General features: G+C 38.4%; 1 protein-coding gene across 5 annotated transcripts in view; it reads left to right on the top strand.

Annotated features, from left to right (window-relative positions):
* Fndc3c1 (fibronectin type III domain containing 3C1) overlaps positions 1-18,792 on the top strand; it is a 68,571-nt gene extending 49,779 nt beyond the window's left edge. For 4 of the 5 annotated variants that reach the window (XM_063280022.1, XM_063280023.1, XM_039099738.2 and 1 more), the window contains 12 exons: positions 153-291; positions 905-976; positions 1,613-1,731; positions 1,855-1,957; positions 2,376-2,479; positions 2,691-2,804; positions 3,784-3,933; positions 8,929-9,203; positions 9,510-9,722; positions 10,073-10,239; positions 17,226-17,347; positions 18,046-18,792. In XM_063280022.1, the coding sequence (XP_063136092.1) occupies positions 153-291; positions 905-976; positions 1,613-1,731; positions 1,855-1,957; positions 2,376-2,479; positions 2,691-2,804; positions 3,784-3,933; positions 8,929-9,203; positions 9,510-9,722; positions 10,073-10,239; positions 17,226-17,347; positions 18,046-18,381 (1,914 nt within the window). In that variant the 3' untranslated portion in view covers positions 18,382-18,792. The remainder of the gene's footprint in view (positions 1-152; positions 292-904; positions 977-1,612; positions 1,732-1,854; positions 1,958-2,375; positions 2,480-2,690; positions 2,805-3,783; positions 3,934-8,928; positions 9,204-9,509; positions 9,723-10,072; positions 10,240-17,225; positions 17,348-18,045) is intronic. The other variant, XM_039099739.2, reaches the window with a different exon arrangement.
* The last annotated feature ends 5,280 nt before the right edge of the window (positions 18,793-24,072 follow it).

Here is a 24,072-nt window from a genome sequence, read left to right as displayed (position 1 = left end):
TGGCATGACCTATAAGTTGGTTTTTTCTCTTGAAATAAAACTTTACTTAGCATTTAATTCTTGGAAATTCTCATAGAGCGGGCACTCTATACATTATTAAACCACATAGTAATTTCCATTGATCAATAAAATGATCTCTTTCACTCAAACAGATTTTTGCCTACAATCTGGAAGGAAGGAGCAACCCCAGTGGAGAAGTAAAATATACTACCCGTCCAGCTAGGCCTGGATGCCCTAATAAACCACACGTAGTGGGAACGATCCATGCCCGCCAAGTGACAATTGGATGGGGTAAATAATGCTTCTCTGTGGAAACTTTGTTCTCTCTATACTAGTATTTACTATTGAGAAGACGTCTTCCTTCACTTTCACTAAGCAAATAGTCTCATTTTCAAGGGAACTACTCTGCCCTATAAGTGAGTTTACTTGTAAGCCTACAATGTCTTTATAATTTGATATAGAATTTCCTATTGCTGGCTTAACCATCCACAAGTGAGCAAATTATTGACGTTTATACCGATCTGTGGATAACCATCGTCCAAGTAAGATGAATTTATATCCAAAATAAGGACCATAGATAGAAGTATGTGTAACAGGTGAATGTCAACTTAATCAGAAATTATATTTATACAAATTTAATACCTGTAAACTAGGTAAAAAATAATTATCCAATATATACTTTTTATTTTAGTCTCTTCATAAAAATTTGGAAGTGATTTCTTAATGTTTAATGTCTGATACCGCATGTATATAGCTTGTATTATGTTTGGACATTAGTATAGAGATGTTAACACAACAATATGCCATGGTTATATTTTTCTGTGAAAAGTTATAATTTATGTGGTAAGATTTTAGTGAAAACTTATGTTTGCAAGAATCAGTTAAAATTTATTTCTTCTTTTAGACTTACCCAAAGATAATGGTGGAATGAACATTTCAAGTTACAGTTTAGAAGTTTGTGAAAATTCCGATGCTGGTAAGGCAACACTAATTTTGAAAGATTTTATTTTGAAATAATCTCATACTCATGTAGAAATTTTTCAAAAATAGTACAGAGGTCCCCTATAAAAGTTTCACTTGGCTTCACCAAATAGAAGTGTCTCATGTAGACATGGTTCAATTACCAGTACGAGAAAATCTGGATTAATATACACTTATTAACTAAAACCCAGAACATATTTGGATTCCTTTGAATTTTAATAAATTACTATTTACTGGTCACTTACAATTTTTTTTAATTCTTCTGGAATGAAATTATTTAACAATTATAAAAATATTATTGGGTTGGGGCTGGAGAGATGCTCAGTGATTAAGAGTACTGACTGCTATTGCAGAGGTCATGTGTTCAATCCCCAAGTCTCACAACCATCTGTAATGTGATCTCGTGTTTCTGAAGACAGTGAGTATAACTCAGATACATAAAACAAATAAATCTTTAAAAATATTATTTGATCCAGTTATTTCCCAAACTGGCTGTTTCTTAGCATACATATGATATACAGATTGCATATATATATAATTTATACCATGCATACATTAACTATTATGGTGACCCACAACATTTATACATGATTGATGAAGGAATTGAACCAAATTTCTCTTCTTCCTTCAGGGAATCTCTGGAAAATAATCTACAGTGGCACACTGCAGGAATTCCTGTACGATGACCTCCAACCAGGCACCACTTATAAACTTAGGGTCTTTTGCACTTCACCTGCAGGCCAAAGCCGTGTAAGAAACCACAAAGCAAAGTTCTCCAATGGAGAATTGAACTAAAGTGTCCTATCAGTAAATGTTTTCTGACGCTGATCTTGAATTTAGTACAGTAGTAACAACACCTTGTGTTTCTCTCAGCCTTCAGATGTATTGACAATTCAGACACCTGCTCTTCCTCCTGAGTCTTGCAGTTCGCAGCCCTTACATAGTAAAAGCAAGGGAAGGGATGCCAACCTTCTTGGTGAGTAAGGCTTCCTTATATGACTGACAACTGTCCCTAAACTTCCTATCCTGTGACTTTTGATTGGTGCGCATATGTTAATGTTAGCAAGTAGGGTTTCCTGTTAGAACAGAATTGAATAATTCTGAGCACACCAATCATTGGTAATTGACAACCCAACATTTTAATGTCAAAGTCAAGTTATGAAGTTACTTGACCCAGTAAGCTATGAGTATCTAAGCATTTTTAAAGAGTTGTCTTAACTCACTGTACAGTATGTTTTATTGTTTTAAGGAAACATCGCTAAAACCTAGGGACTCTGTATGTAACCAAATGATGGCATTTGTGTTTAGTATTCACAAAACACTGGATTACATCACTAGTGCAAAGGTAGATTTGAGAGAAAAGGGAAACTGAGTGGATTTTACATATTTTGTAGACAATCGTTCTGTTAATGGGAAGTCTGAAGCACCTGTGCGAGGCAAAAAAGCAAAAGGTCCTCATGACAAAAAGGAGTGTCCCAGCTCTGAAAAGACATGTGCAGTAAGTAAATTAATTCGTGAAGACCAATGGGTTTCTGGTTAAAAACATAAAACAGGAGTTTAAAAGGTAAACTATTCAGGTGATTGACTTGTACTTCATTTCACCGTGAATGAATACATGCTTGCACTGTTCTTGTTGTCAAGGTGAGGAGTAACCATGCCTGCTAAGTCATGCATGTGTTTGTTTATTTGTATGTTTGTTTAATTTGTAGCTTGGATCTCAGTCAATGGAGTGTGGATCTGTCCCAGCCCGGCACCCTCCTTCTCAGTGTGGTACACCTGTGCTAACCTGCAAGGGTCCAACCTGTGTTATTGTCAGTTGGGAAGTATGTTACCAATTCAACTTTTTATTCATTTTGCTGATACACAAACATTTTAATAGTTTAGGGCATTTTTGGAAAACACTGAAAGGGATCATAGATTAGAATTAAGATCCTGGATCCCTCAGACAACACTTTCTAGAAAATACATACCTAGGACCTAATACTACTGATATCATGAAGACAACATAACCAATACTCTGCTCTTCAGATGTCGATTATAAATTTGGGGACCAAAATCAACCATGAATGGGTAACTAATTGAATTTTTGAAGCTATTGCAAGAGTCAGTGAATCAGTAAAGGTAAAGAAGTTTGTAAGAAGTTTAATTTTCTATGGTACTAAGGACTGAACCCAAGGCTTCATACATGCTAGGGAAGCACTCTACTTCTGAGCAATACTCCCAGCCAAGAACTTAGTCTTCTTTGAAGAACTTCATTGGGAAAGCTTCTGCTGCTCTATCTCATATGGAACTAAAATGTGGTACATAAAGAATGTAAAAGATTTTAAAATGTACTTTCTACAACCATAGGAATGTCTTACCAAACTTAAGAATTAGCCTAATTATTTAGCCACATTGGTTTATTTGTGATGTTCTTTTCCCCAAGCCTCAAGCAATGGTGTAATTTTTTAACACTGACCCAAAAGGCTTAGTCTGTTAATGATGCATGACAGAGCAGATTTTTTAACTTTTAAAGACTAGATCAGCAGAGCATGTGTTTTAGCATACTAACCAATAATGCTAAACAATCTTAATATGTTTATTTTTATTCATCTAATATGTGGAATTAGCAAGTCCTTCTTCTTCCTTTAACTTGTTGCTTTTAATGTTATTACAGTGTCATGCCTGGGTTTGTTTCTACACATCTCTATCCTGTATCAGTTGATGGATTACAGGCTTTTATGCAGTATTCCTCCTCACAGTATCGAATATAGTGACCACTTCGAAAAAGAATTAAATTTCTGTGTATGCTCCATCTTTCAGATCCCTAAGTGCAATGGTGCTGAAATCATTGATTACCGACTACAATGGGGACAAGTTGAAGAGTCTATGCATTTGATTTATACTGGCCCTTGCTTGCGCTACGAAGTTAAAGGTCTTATTCCTGCAACTACATACTTTTGCAGAGTACAGGTAGATCTAACATTCCCTTCAATATAAAGAAGGCAATAGCTATTAACCTATATATTTCCCACATGCATAATACTAACGTCATTTTCAAAGTAAAGACTAGAGTCAAGAAGGGAAGACTTTTTTTTTTCTTTTTTTCTCCATCTTTATTAAATTGGGTATTTCTTATTTACATTTCAATTGTTATTCCCTTTCCGGGTTTCCAGGCCAACATCCCCCTAGCCCCTCCTCCTCCCCTTCTATATAGGTGTTCCCCTCCCCATCCTCCCCCCATTACCACCCCCCAACAATCCCATTAACTGGGGGTTCAGTCTTGGCAGGACCAAGGGCTTGAAGGGAAGAATTTTTAAATTGAGAATATTGCTTATATTTAACAACATAAGTTGTTATTTGGTTGGTTTTAGTTTTTCAAGATAGGGTATCTCTGCATAGCTCTGGCTGTCCTAGAACTCTCTCTGTAGACAGGCAGGCCTCCCACTCAGAAATCCACCCACCTCTGTGTCCTGTGCTTTGATTAAAGTATATGCCAATACTGCCTGGTCAGTCAGTTCCTAATTTCAAAGTTTGGTAATCACGATATTTAATAATAATGATCGTAAGAAGAAAAGACAACAGGGCTCAAAGCCAAGGACATATTTATTTTGAGATAAACTTGGGACAGATTCTCATCTAAAGTCAAGATAGTAAATCAATGAACTTCTTTTACTGGCTAGGGTTGTTAAGGGGCTTGGACTTGTAAAGGGGATACTAGGGGGACTGGGAATTTTTCTGAGTGATCAGAATAGTCTTATTTGTTAGATGAGTAGTGATTAAGCTACAATGGGCAAAAATGGTATATTCATTAAAGCCTGGCGTTGGGAAACTGAAACTATTACTCACATGAAATGGGAAACTATTGAGACCAGAATGCATCTGTGCTTTCAGTTCAAGTTCTATAGTTTGGTAGAAAGGCAGGGCAACCAAGTCTTTAATAGTACTCCTTGCTAGGGACGGGTGATGGTCCTTGGAATGAAGGTCTGAAGGAGGATGGAAGATTTAAGACATTATTGTGAGTTCACTCTGCTAGGAAGAATTGAAGTGACCCTGTCAGCCAGATCCTGTCATTCTGGAAAAAAAATGATAAAGGAAGGGAAAGGAGTCCAGGATGATCATGGCAATCAGGAACGACAAAAAGGTTGTTCAAAAAAACTGTGAAAGGGTTAATCATGAGATGGAGGAACTGTTAAGAAGCAGTGGATGTAACTTCTATTTTAATTTCGTTTTATATGCATGTCTGGTACCCACAAATGACAAAAGAGAAGGCGGCACTTCTGCTGGAGCAGGAGTTACATATGTTGTGAGCCACCATGTGGGTACTAGAAACAGAACCGAGGGCCTCTGTAAGGCCCTTGCTCTTAGTTGTCAAGCCACCTCTCCAGCACTCTAGCCTTTAAGTCTTGTGAACCATCTCTATTAGCATTGACTTGTCAGTAAACAAATAGCATGGTTTATTCAGAAGTGCATACATAGCCCAAGGGTGGCCTCTAAAAGACAGAGAGATAGACCGTGGCAGTTCTGCATGAAAACAGCAGCTAGGAAGCAGACCTATTCTTGGATTGTCAGGGACTGACTTACACCATTGTTGACCTCTAATAGTTGTTTGTAAAGAGAGGTGAATTGGTTACTCACAGGATGGAGGAGTTATAGGATTTCATGAGACGGGTGGGTATTATGACAGACTGGTTGAAATATGGAAGTAAGGAACGCTCTCTGAGAGAAAGAAAAAGAGAGAGACAGAGAGAAAGAGACAGAGAACAAAAGAGAAGTAAGGGGAAGAACAAGTTAGGAAGTGCATCAGAGAACATGCCATCACCCTCCTTGTCCTCTGGGATGCAGCTGACACATATCAAGCTGGGTCGTTTGGTGAGGTACAAGTAGGACTCCTAAAATAGAGGTCCTGAATGGGGCCTCCTGAAACACCTCCTCTAGATGAATGGAGGTGTTCTGACTGTACTGTGGGGTGAGGAAGGATCAGGAAAAATGTGATGTATACAGAAGAAAGAGACAGTGGGGCACATCCAGGCCCTGAACATCTAGGCCAACCCACAGATAGACCATTCTATACCTCAGGGTGACAAAGTTTTTGTCTCAGAGATACCCTTGGCACTGGATGGTAGCATCCCCTTTGGACAATATGAATGCTTCAAGGAGGAGAGGGGAAAGCCTCTCACTGGTTATGGTGGTGACCATTGGTGTAAGGAAACTGCTGTTATCTAGGAGACAGAGTGAATGATGCTATATGGAACTAGGTATAGAGACTCAGGGTAAATGAACACTGCAGTAGGACCCTGGCAAATGCCATCTGCCTGCTTAAGGAGAAGGAAGTTTGCCTCTTCCTCTCAGAGAAGGGAAGCAGTTGAGATTCTCATGACATCCCTCATCAATGGGATTCAAACAGTGGGGTGTCTTTGAGGGAGCTACCCTCAATGAACCAATCCAGGGTCCCAGGAATGGGGGTGGAATTGAGCTGGTGGGAAACCTCAAGGGAGTCATCTACTGTCTCTGAGTAATGGTCAGATGTGTGTTTGTCACAAGAAGGGAGTTGTCTGTAGCTAGGAGCAGAGCGTCAGGGATATGGGAGGGAAGGGCTGTCTAGAGCCTGCAGGGTAGAAAACATATCAGACAAGACTGGAGGCAACAGACGAAATAGAGGAGAGGACAGGAAAAAACAACATAGTAGGGATATTTTGAAGGCTGTGACGCACGACAGGAACAGGCTTTGCCTGAAGTTAGAAACATAAGGTGCCAGCTCTGATAGTTGCCATGAGTTCCTTTAGACAAAGACTACAGGCAGGAGGTAATCAGAGCAGTTGGGCTAGAATGCTTAAGGCCTGCTTGCAAGCACTGAAGAGGTAAAGGTGAAAGGCACTTAGAAAAGAAAGCACCCTTGAGATCGAACAGAGTGAAGTCAGTTTTTGAGGGGTCTGTGAGGTATGAAGGCAGTCAGAGTAAGAGGCCTGGGTTCATCTCCACTAAGAAGAATGTATAGAAATCACTAATTTCCGGATGAAAACAGGATTATTTTTACAAACAGAGAATAATTTTACATATATAAATGTGTATCCACTAAGAAGAATGTACAGAAATCACTAATTTCTGGAGAAAAGCAGCATTATTTTTACAAATACAGACCAATTTTACACATGTAACAAAAGAAATGAAACGGACATCAAAAACTCACAAAGTACTGACCCTAGGTGATATAAATTGCCATTTAGTCATGAAGGAAATTTATTCTATATATTAAAAACACTCAAAAATTCCAATCCCAAAAGGGTTCACTAGTGAATTCTACAAATCATTTAATGATAAATTAACAGTGAGTTTAACAGTCTTCCTTTCCAGAGACTAGACACTAAAATAAAACCAGAAACCAAGGCAAGCAAAATGGCATGTACACAGAGTCTCGACTAATACTCAAGGTTGAAATTCTAGGATCCCTAACACTCAGAGGATTTGCTCCAACCTGAGGAACAGAGCAAGAATCTCTGTCTTTAAACTTTTACTTCTCTACCGTTAAAACAGGATGAAAGTGAACTTAAAGGCTGGAGGATTATACTTGTGAAATACGTGTGTGTGTGTGTGTGTGTGTGTGTGTGTGTGTGTGTGTGTGTGTGTGTGTCGCAAAGGAATAGCACCTAAAAGTATAAACACCTCTCCAAACTCAACAGTGAATTGAAACATCGTTAGGAAATGGGTAAAGATTAGTGAGCAAAGAGAATATACAGATGGCAAATGAGTGCAGGAAAAGAGGGTCAGCAACATTGACTATTAGGGAAATGCACCAGGAAACACCTTTCCATCTCTTTCAGACCGCCTAAGCTAAGGAGTAATTAATGGTCCAACGAGTGCTGCCTGAGATATGAGGAAATCGATCATTCATGTGTTACCAATGAAAAGTATAGCCCTTCCCAAAGAGAGCACAGTAGCATCTAACGTTTACTTGTAGGACATAAAACTAAATGTAGCTCATACATCCTTCAACAAATGTGTGGTTAAATAAACTATGATACACCTACACTATAACACATTGTTCAGTAATAAAAGTGGATAAATTATTAGTATACACAATTGCTGAAAGCTCTCCACACCATTGGCATAACTGGAAACTGAGCCTGCATCGAAGTTTATCTGTAGCACTTTTTAATTTATATACTATTCTGAAAATGTCAAAATTGTAGTAATGATGGCTAACAATTAGTGGTTTCCAGAGGTGAGGAGATGGACAGTATAGGAATATTCTGTGGCTATAAGAGAAAGACACAGGAACCTGTAAGGAAAACTTCTTAAAATTGAGGATTGGGGATTTAGTACAGTGGTAGAGCGCTTGCCTAGCAAGCGCAAGGCCCTGGGTTCGGTCCCCAGCTCTGAAAAAAAGAAAAAAAATTGAAGTAGTCCTAGTCACTGGATAAAACTTAAATACTCACACAAGGGAGTGCACACAATTCTGACTAACACGAGTGGGTTTTATCAATGGCGATTTCCTGGTTATGGTGTTGGTCTATACATATTGAAAACATTGTCTCCAGAAGAAAATAGGTACAGAATATATATATATATATATATATATATGTATGTATATATATAACTATAATGTCAAACAACATGATAATGAATGCTTTCCCAAGGAAACTGAAATTGATTAACTGGATGGTATCGAAACAGAGATAGAAACTCAAGCATGAAGACTAATAGTGAACAGCTTAGTGTAGTGGTAGGTGACATTTTAGAGGTATAGTTTTCCTAAAATATCCACATCAACACCCTCAACTTTCTTTCCCTGGTGTGCTCACCTCTCATTCCTAAAAATGCAGCTTGCAAGTCTCACCTTTTATTCCTGCAGCATAGAAACAAAAGGTTAGAATATGAGTCTAAGACTCATGGTTTCCCTATGCCACAAAATGGTCCATGCACAGAAAATGTTTGAAGTGAATTGCTAACAAAGCATGTGTTTTTCAGGCTGTAAATATAGTTGGGGTTGGAATGTTTGGAGGAACTGCAAAAGTGACAACACCTGGAACGGTACCAGCAATGGTTCCAATGTTACAAGAAGTTGAAAACAAAGTGCCTGCCAAGCAGTCATCAACTTGCATAGCTATCCGGTGGGAGGAGCCGGACTGCCATGGCTCTCAGATCACTGGATATAACATTGAATATGGAGATAAAAAAATCGTGACTGTCAAAAGGGTAACCGAGTATGTTCTGAAAAATCTACAACCTAATACTACATACCGGTAAGTCACTATATCTTATTTTGGGTACATGAAGAGAGTGTTGAGAATTTTGAACACATACACATTTGTGTATTTCATACACTTCAGATGCCTTTTGAAAAGAGTTCTACTTAATTGGTGAGGGTTGATAGCAACAAGAGCCCATGTCTGCTTGCCATCAATATTCTCAATAGTAATTACTTCTTGGAAATCTGTCTTGTACTCAGTACCATCATCATTCTAATATAAATAGAGTGGGTTGGCGTATATGAAGAAAATAATTTTATTTACTAAATATCAACTCATACGTTTTACTTTTACCACTAGAATCAGAATTCAAGCTATCAATCATTATGGACTAAGCCCTTTTAGCCCATCAATAAGATGCAAAACCAAACCACTGCCACCAGAGCCTCCGCAGCTTAATTGTGTGGTCTACGGACACCAGAGTCTCAGACTCAAATGGGGCACAGTCTCCAGCAAAAAGTCACTTGCAAACTTTATCAGCTACAACTTACTAATGGAAGACCGATCTGGCAGGTAAATACACTTCCCAATTAAAATCTACTGCAGTAGAAAGAAGATTAAACTGTTATATCCTGTCGGGCATGCTAGGTCTCTCTTTCTCTGTCTCTGTCTCTCTCTCTGTCTCTGTCTCTCTCTCAATCTCTCTCTGTCTCTGTCTCTCGCTCTGTGTCTCGCTGTCTCTGTGTCTCTGTCTCTGTCTCTCTCTCTCTCTCTCTCTCACACACACACACACACACACACACACATGCTACCATATTGATTTCTATTGGCCTTTTTGTTGTTCAATACTGGCTTAATTAGACTTCTCTGGGCTTCAGTGATGACTATAACACTGCCCCCGATCTTTATCTTCTTTCTCTCAGGTTTTCTGTCATTTACCGTGGGACAGATGTGACTCACAAAGTGCAAAAACTGACTGAATATACACAATACAAGTTTAAAATCCAGGCGTGTAATGAAGCTGGGGAAGGACCAGAGTCTGACATCTACACTTTCACTACAACCAAGTCCCCACCAACTGCACTTAAAGGTAAATGGAATACACACAGTAGCCATTTTACTGGTGCATCTACAGAACATATATTGAATTGAGACGTAATTAGAAAATACGAGATTAAGTCAGGAGACCTGGTTCAGAAAGACACAGGCTACATGTACTGTCTTATGAAAACTCTTCCTTTTGAGTTTTTATATCAATGTGTTTAGGTGACAGTAACTCTTGGTAGTGGCCAGGGCAGTGGAAATCATAGGGTGGAAGATAGGCTCTCAGGAAGGGGTACAGAGGGCATCAAACACATAATATGAAAGTTGAAGGTGGAAGACTGGAGGTGGACAAGTCCTAGTAGCATGAGAGAACAAGACCATCGCAGTTGCAGGGGTAACAATATACCCATCTGGCCTCCAGAAATTCCTGGCACTCAGGTGATGCAGACATACTATTTTTCCAGGCAAAACACTCAACATGCTTAAACAGTTTAAAATTTTGAAAGTTAAATCTTAAAATAAAACTAGCAGGAGGAATTTTTAAAATGTACTACTAGGAAAATTACACAAAAATATAGTGCTTAATTAGAGATAAAGGGCAATGTAAGATTCTTTAAGATTTCAAGCATGGTAATGGGTCATGCCGTTAATCCCATCACTCTGGGAGCCAGCCTGATCTACAGAGTGAGTACAGGACTGCCAGGGCTTCACAGAGAATCCATGCCTTGGAAACCATAAAAGGTCATATAATAAAAGTCCCACAATCAGTACTTTTACTTTTTCCATCTTTATTAAAGTGGGTATTTCTTATTTACATTTCAAATGTTATTCCCTTTCCCGGTTTCCAGGCCAACATTCCCCTAGCCCCTCCACCTCCCCTTCTCTATGGGTGTTCCCCTCCCCATCCTCCCCCCATTACCGCCCTCCTCCCCAAAAATCACGTTCACTGGGGTTCAGTCTTGGCAGGACCAAGGGCTTCCCCTTCCACTGGTGCTCTTACTAGGATATTCATTGCTACCTATGGGGTCAGAGTCCAGGGTCAGTCCATGTATAGTCTTTAGGTAGTGGCTTAGTCCCTGGAAGCTCTGGTTGCTTGGCATTGTTGTACGTATGGGGTCTCGAGCCCCTTCAAGCTCTTCCAGTTCTTTCTCTGATTCCTTCAACGGGGGTCCTGTTCTCAGTTCAGTGGTTTGCTGCTGGCATTCGCCTCTGTATTTGCTGTATTCTGGCTGTGTCTCTCAGGAGCGATCTACATCCGGCTCCTGTCGGCCTGCACTTCTTTGCTTCATCCATCTTGTCTAATTGGGTGGCTGTATATGTATGGGCCACATGTGGGGCAGGCTCTGAATGGGTGTTCCTTCTGTCTCTGTTTTAATCTTTGCCTCTCTCTTCCCTGTCAAGGGTATTCTTGTTCCCCTTTTAAAGAAGGAGTGAAGCATTCACATTTTGATCATCCGTCTTGAGTTTCATTTGTTCTAGGCATCTAGGGTAATTCAAGCATTTGGGCTAATAGCCACTTATCAATGAGTGCATACCATGTATGTCTTTCTGTGATTGGGTTAGCTCACTCAGGATGATATTTTCCAGTTCCATCCATTTGCTTCTGAATTTCATAAAGTCATTGTTTTTGATAGCTGAGTAATATTCCATTGTGTAGATGTACCACATTTTCTGTATCCATTCCTCTCTTGAATGGCATCTGGGTTCTTTCCAGCTTCTGGCTATTATAAATAAGGCTGCTATGAACATAGTGGAGCACGTGTCTTTTTTATATGTTGGGGCATCATTTCGGTATATGCCCAAGAGAGGTATACCTGGGTACTCAGGTAGTTCAATGTCCAATTTTCTGAGGAACCTCCAGACTGATTTCCAGAATGGTTGTACCAGTCTGCAATCCCACCAACAATAGAGGAGTGTTCCTCTTTCTCCACATCCTCGCCAGCATTTGCTGTCACCTGAGTTTTTGATCTTAGCCATTCTCACTGGTGTGAGGTAAAATCTCAGGGTTGTTTTGATTTGCATTTCCCTTATGACTAAAGATGTTGAACATTTCTTTAGGTGTTTCTCAGCCATTCGGCATTCCTCAGCTGTGAATTCTTTGTTTAGCTCTGAACCCCATTTTTTAATAGGGTTATTTGTCTCCCTGCGGTCTAACTTCTTGAGTTCTTTGTATGTTTTGTATACAAGCCCTCTGTCAGTTGTAGGATTGGTAAAGATCTTTTCCCAATCTGTTGGTTGCCGTTTTGTCCTAACCACAGTGTCCTTTGCCTTACAGAAGTTTTGCAGTTTTATGAGATCCCATTTGTCGATTCTTGATCTTAGAGCATAAGCCATTGGTGTTTCATTCAGGAAATTTTCTCCAGTGCCCATGTCTTTGAGATGCTTCCCCACTTTTTCTTCTATTAGTTTGAGCGTATCTGGTTTGATGTGGAGGTCCTTGATTCACTTGGACTTAAGCTTTGTACAGGGTGATAAGCATGGATCGATCTGCATTCTTCTACATGTTGATCTCCAGTTGAACCATCAGCATTTGCTAAAAATGCGATCTTTTTTCCAATGGATGGTTTTGGCTCCTTTGTCAAAAATCAAGTGACCATAGGTGTGTGGGTTCATTTCTGGGTCTTCAATTCTATTCCACTGGTCTATCTGTCTGTCTCTGTACCAATACCATGCAGTTTTTATCACTATTGCTCTGTAATACTGCTTGAGTTCAGGGATAGTGATTCCCCCAGAAGTTGTTTTATTGTTGAGGATAGTTTTAGCTATCCTGGGTTTTTTGTTATTCCAGATGAATTTGCAAATTGTTCTGTCTAACTCTATGAAGAAATGGATTGGTATTTTGATGGGGATTGCATTGAATCTGTAGATCGCTTTTGGTAAAATGGCCATTTTTACTATACTAATCCTGCCAATCCATGAGCATGGGAGATCTTTCCATCTTCTGAGGTCTTCTTCAATTTCTTTCTTCAGAGGCTTGAATTTCTTATCATACAGATCTTTCACCTGCTTGGTTAAAGTCACACCGAGGTATTTTATATTATTAGGAACTATTATGAAGTGTGTCATTTACCTAATTTCTTTCTCGGCTTGTCTCTCTTTTGTGTAGAGGAAGGCTACTGATTTATTTAAGTTAATTTTATACCCATCCACTTTGCTGAAGCTGTTTATCAGTTTTAGTAGTTCTCTGGTGGAACTTTTGGGATCACTTAAATATACTATCGTATAATCTGCAAATACTGATATTTTGACTTCTTCCTTTCCAATCTGTATCCCTTTGATCTCCTTTTGTTGTCTGATTGCTCTGGCTAAGACTTCCAGAACTATATTGAATAAGTAGGGAGAGAGTGGGCAGCCTTGTTTAGTCCCTGATTTTAGTGGGATTGCTTCAAGTTTCTCTCCATTTAGTTTAATGTTAGCAACTGGTTTGCTGTATATGGCTTTTACTATGTTTAGGTATGGGCCTTGAATTCCAAATCTTTCCAGGAATTTTATCATGAAGGTGTGTTGAATTTTGTCAAATGCTTTCTCAGCATCTAATGAAATGATTGTGTGGTTTTTAATCTTTCAGTTTGTTTATATAGTTGATTATGTTAATGGTTTTTCGTATATTAAACCACCCCTGCATGCCCCTGATGAAGCCTTCTTGATCATGATGTATGATCATTTTGATGTGCTCTTGGATTCGGTTTGCAAGAATTTTATTGAGTATTTGTGTGCCGATATTCATAAAAGAAATTGGACTGAAGTTCTCTTTCTTTGTTGAGTCTTTGTGTGGTTTAACTATAAGAGTACCTTTGGCTTCAATAAAGGAGCTCAGTAGCTCTCCATCTATTTCAATTTTGTGGAATAGTTTGGACAGTATTGGGATGAGGTCTTCTATGAAGGTCTGATAGAATTCTGCACTGATCCCATCTGGACCTGGGCTCTTTTTTGGATGGGAGACTTTTAATGCTGCTTCTATTTCTTTAGGAGTTATGGGGTGGTTTAAATGGTTTATCTGTTCCTTATTTAACTTCTATACCTGGTATCTGTGTAGGAAATTGTCCATTTCCTCCAGATGCTCAAGTTTTGCTGAATATAGGCTCTTGTAGTAGGATCTGATGATTTTTTTGAATTTCCTCTGATTCAGTTGTTATGTCTCCCTTGTCATTTCTGAGTTTGTTAAATTGGACACACGCTCTGTGTCCTCTTGTTAGTCCGACTAAGGGTTTACCTATCTTGTTGATTTTCTCAACAAACCAGCTCTCGTTTCTGTTGACTTTTGTATAGTCCTTTTTGTTTCTACTTGGTTGATTTCAGCTCCGAGTTTGATTATTTCCTGACATCTACTCCTCCTTGGTGTGTTTGCTTCTTTTTGTTCTAGTGCTTTTAGGTGTGCTGTCAAGCTGCTGATATATGCTGTCTCCTGTTTCTTTCTGCAGGCACTCAGAGCTATGAGTTTTCCTCTTAGCACAGCTTTCATTGTGTCCCATAAGTTTGGGTATGTTGTACATTCATTTCCATTAAATTCTAAGAAGTCTTTAATTTCTTTATGTACTTCTTCCCTGACCAAGTTGTCATAGAGTAGAGCATTGTTCAACTTCCATATATATGTGGGTGTTCTTTCCTTATTGTTATTGACAAACAGCTTTAGCCTGTGGTGGTCTGATAGGACGCATGGGATTATTTCTATCTTTCTCTAACTTGTGAGGCCTGTTTTATGACCGATTATATGGTCAGTTTTGGAGAAAGTACCATGAGGTGGTGAGAAGAAGGTAGATCCTTTTGTTTTATGATAGAATGATCTATAAATATCTGTTTAGTCCATTTGTTTCATGACTTCTGTTAGTCTATGTCTCTGTTTTATTTCTGTTTCCATGAACTGTCCATTGATTAGAGTGGGATGTCGAAATCTACTATTTTTGTGTAAGGTACAATGTGTGCTTTGAGCTTTAGTAAGGTTTCTTTTATATATATAGGTGCCCTTGTATTTGGAGCATAGATATTTAGGATTGAGAGTTCATTTCGGTGGATTTTTCCTTTGATGAATATGAAGTGTCCTTCCTTATCTTTTTTGATGACTTTTAGTTGAAAATTGATTTTATTCCATATTAGAATGGCTACTCCATCTCGCTTCTTCAGATCATTTGTTTAGAAAGTTCTTTTCCAGCCTTTTACTCTGAGGTAGTGTCTGGTTTTGTCTCTGAGGTATGTTTCCTGTAGGCAATTTAGTGCTGGGTCCTCATTGCGTATCCAGTTTGTTAATCTGTGTCTTTTTATTAGGGAATGAAGTCCATTGATTTTTAGAGATATTAAGGAATAATAATTGTTGTTTCCTCTTATCTTCGTATTTGGAGGTGAGATTTTGTTTGTGTGCTTGTCTTCTCTGGTGTAGCTTGCCCCCCTGTGTTGGCTTTACCATTTATTATCCTATGTAGGGCTGGATTTGTAGAAAGATATTGGTAAATTTGCTATTGTCATAGAATATCTTAGTATCTACATCTATGTTCATTGAGAGTTTTGCTGGATTTGTGGGCTGGCATTTGTGTTCTCTTAGGGTCTGTATGAGCCAGCCTGGTCTACAGAGTGAGTTCAGAACTGACAGGGCTTCACAGAGAAACGATGCCTTGGAAACCATAAAAAACGGTTCAATAAAACTCCCACAATCGGTATTTTTAAATATCTTAGAGGTCATCTACTTTCACCATTACACTTTTAAAAGTAAGACTTGGAGCTGAAGCGATGTCTCGGAGTGTAAGTGCACTTGTTCCTTTCAGAAGACCTGAGTTCGATTCCCAGTTCCCACTTGGTGGTTCAAAAACATGCATTCATTATTCCAGTTCTAGGTCATCTCCTGCCCTCTCTGACCTCTGGGAACACCAGCATACACACTGCCACCCATAGATATCTGCAGGCAAACACACATAAAATAGAATTAATGATTCCAATAAAGCTTTAGAAAAAGAGTGAGACATTGAGTCCCACAGATGGGAGACACTCTGAGGAGTAAAGTGCTATGTATCACACGAACAATGAGTACGAGTCTGCAGTTCTCAGAACCTTGGACTTGAGGATTGCTTTTCCATTTCCCAGTTGGGATGTCTGCTTGATCCTGTCTTTCCTCATGAGTCGACTCATTGTTTATATTTACTCCTTGTGTATTAATGTTTCCCTTCATTTACAACTGTGAGAGGGTGACAGATCCCCTGTAACTGGAGTTACAGACAGTTCTAAGCTGACATATGGATCCTGCGAATTAAACCTCGGTTCTCAGAAAGAGGAGCCAGTGCCTTAACTTTGGACTCATCTCTCTAGGCCCCAAGTTCAACACTGATATGAAATCATTCCTCTTTAGTATCCTGCTAACTGAAACACATTCAATTTAAATAATCGTGCTTAGATGACAATAATGCCTTCTTCTGTTCTGACTGCTGACATATATGTTTAGGTTCCATTTTCTTAAAATATAGAGAATATCATTAAATAAATTATTCGCTCCTTTCTGTCTCACATAATTGCTAAACTCCTAAAACAACGTTATTTATTAATACAAAAACACTTCTAAATATACAACATACCATATAAATACAATGCAGATGATTCTAGGAGTAAAGAGCATTATTAAAGTTATTATAACTTCCATTTAAAATCTAAAGAAGCACTACTAGGTTATAACTTTTTAAGAATTTTCCACAATCATGATACCTGATGGTATAACAATATTATTTCCAATAATATATATATAGTCGGTTGGGTGTGGTAGCAAATGCCTTTAATGTCAGCACAAGATGGGCAAAGATAGGTGAATATCTGTGACTTCAAGGGTGGTCTGGTATTCTCAGTGAGTTCCAAACCATCCACATCTACATAGTGAGACCTTTACTCAAAATACATAAGTATCTTTTTAAAATGTGGTTATATATTTCTCATATTAGAACTACTTTTTTTAATGGTTTCATGAGTCTTTTTTTTGATGTATTGTAAATCATTTAGGAAAAAAATAGAAATCACTTAGGAAAAAAAAACCTTCTAAAATGTAATTTTTTTCCCCAGCACCCAAAGTTCATCCACTGAATAACAATTGTTGTGAGATCAAATGGGAGACTTTGGAACCAATTAAAGGTGACCCCATTGTGTACTGTGTTCAAGTCACCACCGGAAAAAAGGCTCATCAGGTATATTGTCTCAAATTTAGTCTTTAACATTTTGCCAGGCATGGCAGTACATTTCTTTATCCTGAGCACTTGTGGGGTATAGGCAGGAGGATACAGACAGCTTCTCTTGACTACCTAACAAGTTTGAAGGTAGAGACCTTGCCTTAATAAAATGCCAAGATGCGGTGGGACCTGCTTTGACCCCAGTACTTGGGAGGCAGAGGCAGGTGGACCTTTGATTTGAGGCCAGCCTGGTCTAAGGAGTGAGGAGTTATAGGATAATCAGGATTAAGAAATTAAATTATAGTTCTATGTCCAGTGGAGGGTTGCCCTTTTGGCAGGGAGTAAGTCATTTTTAAAGGTGTTTAACTAAATCTTATCCCAAATTCCATCTCATCCATAATATTTATGTACATAATCTTTATTTGGAGACAACTAACTTTATTGAATTATGCAGTATCTCTTAATTCCTACTAGCCTTAACCCATGGTTCACATACATAATGTATTTAAACTTTAACAGTTGTAGGGTTTGCTATGCTTTATTGAGTAAAATTATCTAAGCAATACTGAATTCCCTCAACATTAGAAACACTGAGTAAACTTTTTCTTTTGTTACAAACATGTTCATGAAATAATTTTCATTTTGCTTGTTATAAAATTCTATCTACTTTGAATTGAAAAGGAAACCATAATTTTCCTTTGATTCTTTTTCCCTAGATTTACAAAGGACCGAACACTTCCTTTTCCTTTTCGAACTATCATGCAAATTCACGCTACCGCTTCAAGGTCTGTGCAGGACGCCAATATGAAACCTCCAATGGTCTCCAAGAGCTGTGGGGGCCATATAGCCCCAGTGCTCTGTTCTCGACCTATAAGCATCACTCAGGGCATGGCAAAGGCAGTGGGGGTAAAGGAAAAGGCAACCACAGTGAGAAAGGGGAAAAGTGCAAGACAGAGATGAGTGATGATACCTTCGTTCTTACCCTTTTGATAGGTTTCGCACTTATTGCTGTTTTGTGTGCTGTTGCTGTTCAGTATTTCCTTATCAATTAGTGTATTCTTTTAGGAAAAAAAGAAAGCAGATTATATACAATTTAGAAAGCCTTAGATACATCATAATGCTTATGCTTATAATTAATGCTTATTGATAGAAAGTAGAAACAGGGGGAAAAAAGCAAAACCCCTATCTTCACTTTACATGCTCTTATACAGAAGAAAAGAGATTTCTAAGGAAAAACCTACCATGAATTTTCATTGTTCTGTCAACAACCATTGCTTTGTTATATCAAATTCAGTCATTTGTGGAAACTTTCTATCTTCTCTCTTCAAGTTAATGTTTTCAAAAACTTTTAGGACTATGAAATAAGAACAGTATTTTGGAATTTCTTTAGAATAAAATGAGAAAAATCACTTCTATCTGTCCTGTTAATGTACACATGAAGTAATAAAAATGTATCTACCAAACTTCTTATTTGTTCAAAATAATATATTCAGCTATTGGTAGGAACAGAGCTAGCAGAATACATATGTACACACATACAAACACACACACACACACACACACACACACACACACACACAGGTAATTTATCAGAGTGTATAACAGCATATGTGGTCTGGATAGTCCAATACTGTCTTCTAACAAAAAAGTCAAAAATTAGTAGTTCATCCATAGGGCAGATGTCTCAGCACTCTCAGTCTGGTGCGGGCATCCCTAAGAATTCCAAGAGAGCTGCTGGATTTCAGACTGTATTGGAACCCTGAAGAAGTTGGATTTACTATCAGATAGCAACAGGATAGATAAACTTGCCAGGACGAGTCTGAGAAGACCAGATAAAAACAAACACTTCCTTGCCCTGTGTCCTCTGTAGTCTACCACCAGAAGGTTCAGCCAAAATCTAGGATGGGTCGACCTGCTTGAAATAGTCTAATTAAGAAAATGTTTCATGGGAGTATCTAGCATGTTGGGTTTAATTGACTCAAGATGCAGACACAGTGACAACCAAGATTAGCCATCATGCTTTGTAGTGGGAAATAGTGCTTTATAGCATTTTGCTGTAATAGAAAGTAGGCAAAAAGGAAAGGAAAATATAGAGAATGATTCTATACCATTGTAAGCTCTTTAAAACACCCTGTCCTGGCTACCTTCCCATTGCTATTGTCAAATGTTGTAGACATACATAATCATATGCATTCATATGGACACAGAGTGTTATCTTTGTTTTCTCTTACCATAGATGGATTTGCATCTATTTCTAGTTAGACACAAAGCATCTCAACACAGTTCCCACAATTCACCCTCCATGAACCTTTCCCAGAATAGGTCAAGAAACTTACTGCCCTCACTGAAAATCTGTAGGATGCTATTTCCTATTTCAGTGGTTTTGACACTTAATGTCTTAAATTCACAATGAAGATATCCACTTCTAAAGGCCATTGACAATTCTGTCACATACAAAGATTGAGTCTTTTATCGGACACTGATAAGTGATTTTATACAAGTACCACCACATTTTGATATACATTGGCTCAGTCTTCTCTTGTATTTTTGGTTGTGAGCCTGGACATTATCGGGTGAACCATCTCTTCAGTCCCCCAAGTGAATCAAAGACCTCCACATAAAACCAGATATCTTGAATCTAATAGAAAAGAAAATGGGGGAAATGCCCAAACTCATTAGCACACAGGGAAGTTTCCTAAACAGAACTCCAATGGCTCAAGCTCTAAAATCAAGAATTGACAAGTGACACCTCATGAAACTAAAAAGTTTCTGTAAGGAAAAGGACACATTTAATTGGACAAATCAACAACCTACAGAATAGGAAAAAATCTTCACTAACCCACATCCATTAGAGAGCTAATATTCAAAATATATTTTAAAATAATTCAAGAAGTTAACCACCAAGAAACTAAACAATGCAATCAAAATCTGGGTTATTGAACTAAACAGAATTCACAAGAGAAGAATCTTGAAAGGCAAAAAAGCAAATAAAGAAATGTTCAGACACAAATCCTGTAGAGAAGAGAGCTGAACACCCAGAAATGTGGACCATTCTGAGACTGCAGGACAGACTGCCACTTCTGCCCACATTTGCCCGCATCCCTGGTCCAAGAGGAAACTGCATAGTGCCTCTGGAAACAGGAATATAGGAATAGTCAGCTGAGGGACCTGCTGTTCTGGTCTGCTCCCAGAACTGAACTGAATAGTCAAACAGCTCCCTACACTCAAATCCCATGGGGGAGAGAGCTGGACCCTCAGAAGTGCAGACACTCCTGAGAAATCAGAGGAGACTACCCTTTGCCTACTTTCCTGACCCAGGAGGTAATCGCCTAGTGCCAGCTGTGCCACCTGGGCACAGGGATCTAGCAGCAGTCAGGGGCAGGACACTTCTGATTTCTGGCTGCACTGAGAGCTGAAAGACAGTCACCAGGAATGCCTACACATCTTAGACCAGAGCACCTGTTCCCAGAAACAGCTGAAAGAAAACAGGAAAACAGTTCTATAGGAGTACTGACACAGATGCCTACAGGAGGCTCAAGCCACTATGAGAAACAGCAAGACAAGCAAACACCAGAGACAACCGAATGGCAAGAGGCAAGTGCAGAAAACTAAGGAACAGAAACCAAAAATACTTGGCATCATCAGAACCCAGTTCTTCCACCAAAGAAAATACTGGATATCTAAACACACAGGAAAAGCAAGATTTAGATTTAAAATCATATTTTATGATAATAATGAAGGAGATAAATAACTCCCTTAAAGAAATGCAGGACAACACAAAAAAACAAGTAGAAGCCTTTAAGAGGAAACACAAAAATCCCTAAAAGAATTACAGGGAAACACAACAAAACAGGTGAAGGAATTGAACAAAACCATCCAGTATTTAAAAATGGAAATAGAAACAATAAAGAAAGCACAAAGGGAGACAACCCTGGAGATAGAAAACCTAAGAAAGAGATCAGGAGTCATAGATGCAAGCATCACCAACAGAATAGAAGAGATAAAAGAGAGAATCTCAGGGGTAGATGATACCACAGAAAACATCAACACAACCATCAAAGATAATGTAAAACACAAAAATCTCCTAGCCCAAAACATTCAGGAAATACAGGACACAATGAGAACATCAAACCCAAGGAAAATACATATAGAAGAGAGTGAAGACTCCCAACTTAAAGGGCCAGTAAATATATTCAACAAAATTATAGAATAAAACTTCCCTAACCTAAAGAAAGAGATGCCCATAAACAAAACTCAAAATAGACTGGATGAGAAGAGAAATTCCTCCCGTCACATAATAGTCAAAACACCAAAAGCACAAAACAAAGAAAGAATATTAAAAACAGTAAGGGAAAAAGGTCAAGTGACATATAAAGGCAAACCTATAAGAATTACACCAGACTTCCCACCAGAGACTATAAAAGCCAGAATGTCCTAGTCAGATGCCATAGAGACCCTAAGAGAACACAAATGCCAGCCCAAGCCATGATATCCAGCAAAACTCTCAATTAACATAGATGAAGAAACCAAGATATTCCATGACAAAACCAAATTTACACAATATCATTCTACAAATTCAGCCCTACAAAGGATAATAGATGGAAAACTCCAACACAAGGAGAGAAACTACACCATACACAAATCAAGAATATAAGCTCCTTGCAATAAAACATAAAAGAGAGACACATGAACATAATTCCAACTCTAACAATGAAAATAACAGGAAGCAACAATCACTATTCCTTAATAACTCTCAACATCAATGGACACAATTCCCCAATAAAAAGACATAGACTAACAAACTGGATACATAAAGAAGACCCAGCATTTTTCTCCATACAAGAAACACACCTCAGAGACAAAGACAGACACTACCTCAGAGTGAAAGGCTAGAAAACAACTTTCTAAGCAAATGGTCTGAAGAAAGAAGCTGTAGTAGCCATTCTAATATAGAATAAAATCAATTTTCAACCAAAAGTCATCAAAAAAGATAAGGAAGGACACTTCATATTCATCAAAGGAAAAATCCACCAAGATGAACTCTCAATCCTACATATCTATGCTCCAAATGCAAGGGCACCTACATTCATAAAAGAAACCTTACTACAGCTCAAAGCACACATTGCACCTCACAGAATAATAGTGGGAGATTTCAACACCCCACTCTCATCAATGGACAGATCATGGAAACAGAAATTAAACAGAGACATAGAGAAACTAACAGAAGTTATGAACTGAATGGCTTTAACAGATATTTATAGAACATTCCGTCCTAAAACAAAAGGATATACATTCTTCTCACCACCTCATGGTACCTTCTCCAAAATTGATCATATAATCAGTCACAAAACAGGCCTCAACAGATACAGAAAGATAGAAATAATCCCATGCATCCTGTCAGATCACCAAGGAATAAGGCTGGAATTCAATAACAGAAAGCCCACAAATACATGGAAGGTGAACAGCACACTACTCAATGATGACATAGTCAAGGAAGAAATGAAAGAAATTAAAGACTTCTTAGAATTTAATGAAAATCTAGATACAACATATCCGAGTGTATGGGACATAATGAAAGCAGTGCTAAGAGGAAAACTCATAACTCTGAGTGCCTGCGAAAAGAAACAGGAGAAAGCATATATCAGCAGCTTGACAGCACACCTAAAAGCTCTAGAACAAAAAGAAACAAATATACCCAAGACGAGTAGAAGGCAGGAAATAATCAAACTCAGAGCTGAAATCAACCAAGTAGAAACAAAAATGAATAGACAAAGACTCAACAAAACCAGGAGCTTGTTCTTTGAGAAAATCAACAAGATAGATAAACCCTTAGCCAGACTAACCAGAGGACACAGAGAGTGTATCCAAATTAACAAAATCAGAAATGAAAGGGAGACATAACTACAGAATCTGAGGAAATTCAAAAAATAATCAGATCTTACTACAAAAGCATATATTCAACAAGACTGGAAAATCTGGAGGAAATGGACAACTTTCTAAACAGATAACAGGTACCAAAGTTAAATCAGGAACAGATAAACCATCTAAACAACCCCATAACTCCTAACGAAATAGAAGCAGTTATCCAAAGTCTCTCAACCAAAAAGAGCCCAGGACAGATAGGTTTACTGCTGATTCTCTCAGTCTTTCATAGAAGACCTCATAACAATACTATCCAAACTATTCCACAAAGTAAAAATGGACCGAGCACTACCAAATTCCTTCTATGACGCCACAATTACTCTTATACCTAAGCCACACAAAGACCCAACAAAGAAAGAGAACTTCAGACCAATTTCCCTTATGAATATTGACACAAAAATATTCAATAAAATTCTGGCAAACCGAATCCAAGAGCACAACAAAATAATCATACATCATGATCAAGTAGGCTTCATCCCAGGGATGCAGGGATGGTTTAATGTATGGAAATCCATCAATGTAATCCACTATATAAACAAACTCAAAGATTAGAACCACATGATCATTTCTTTAGACGCTGAGGAAGCATTTGACAAAATTCAACACCCCTTCATGATAAAAGTCCTGGAAAGATCAGGAATTCTAGGCCCATAACTAAACATAGTAAAAGCAATATACAGCAAACCAGTAGCTAACATCAAATTAAATGGAGAGAAACATGAAGCAATCCCACTAAAATCAGGGACTAGACAAGGCTACCCGCTCTCTCCCTACTTATTCAATATGGTACTCGAAGCCCTAGCCAGAGCAGTCAGACAATG

This window comes from Rattus norvegicus, chromosome X (assembly GCF_036323735.1).
Source record: "Rattus norvegicus strain BN/NHsdMcwi chromosome X, GRCr8, whole genome shotgun sequence".
Lineage (NCBI taxonomy): Eukaryota > Metazoa > Chordata > Mammalia > Rodentia > Muridae > Rattus > Rattus norvegicus.
The sequence above is the reverse complement of the archived record's forward strand: the minus strand, read 5'-3'. Positions and strand labels throughout refer to the sequence as shown.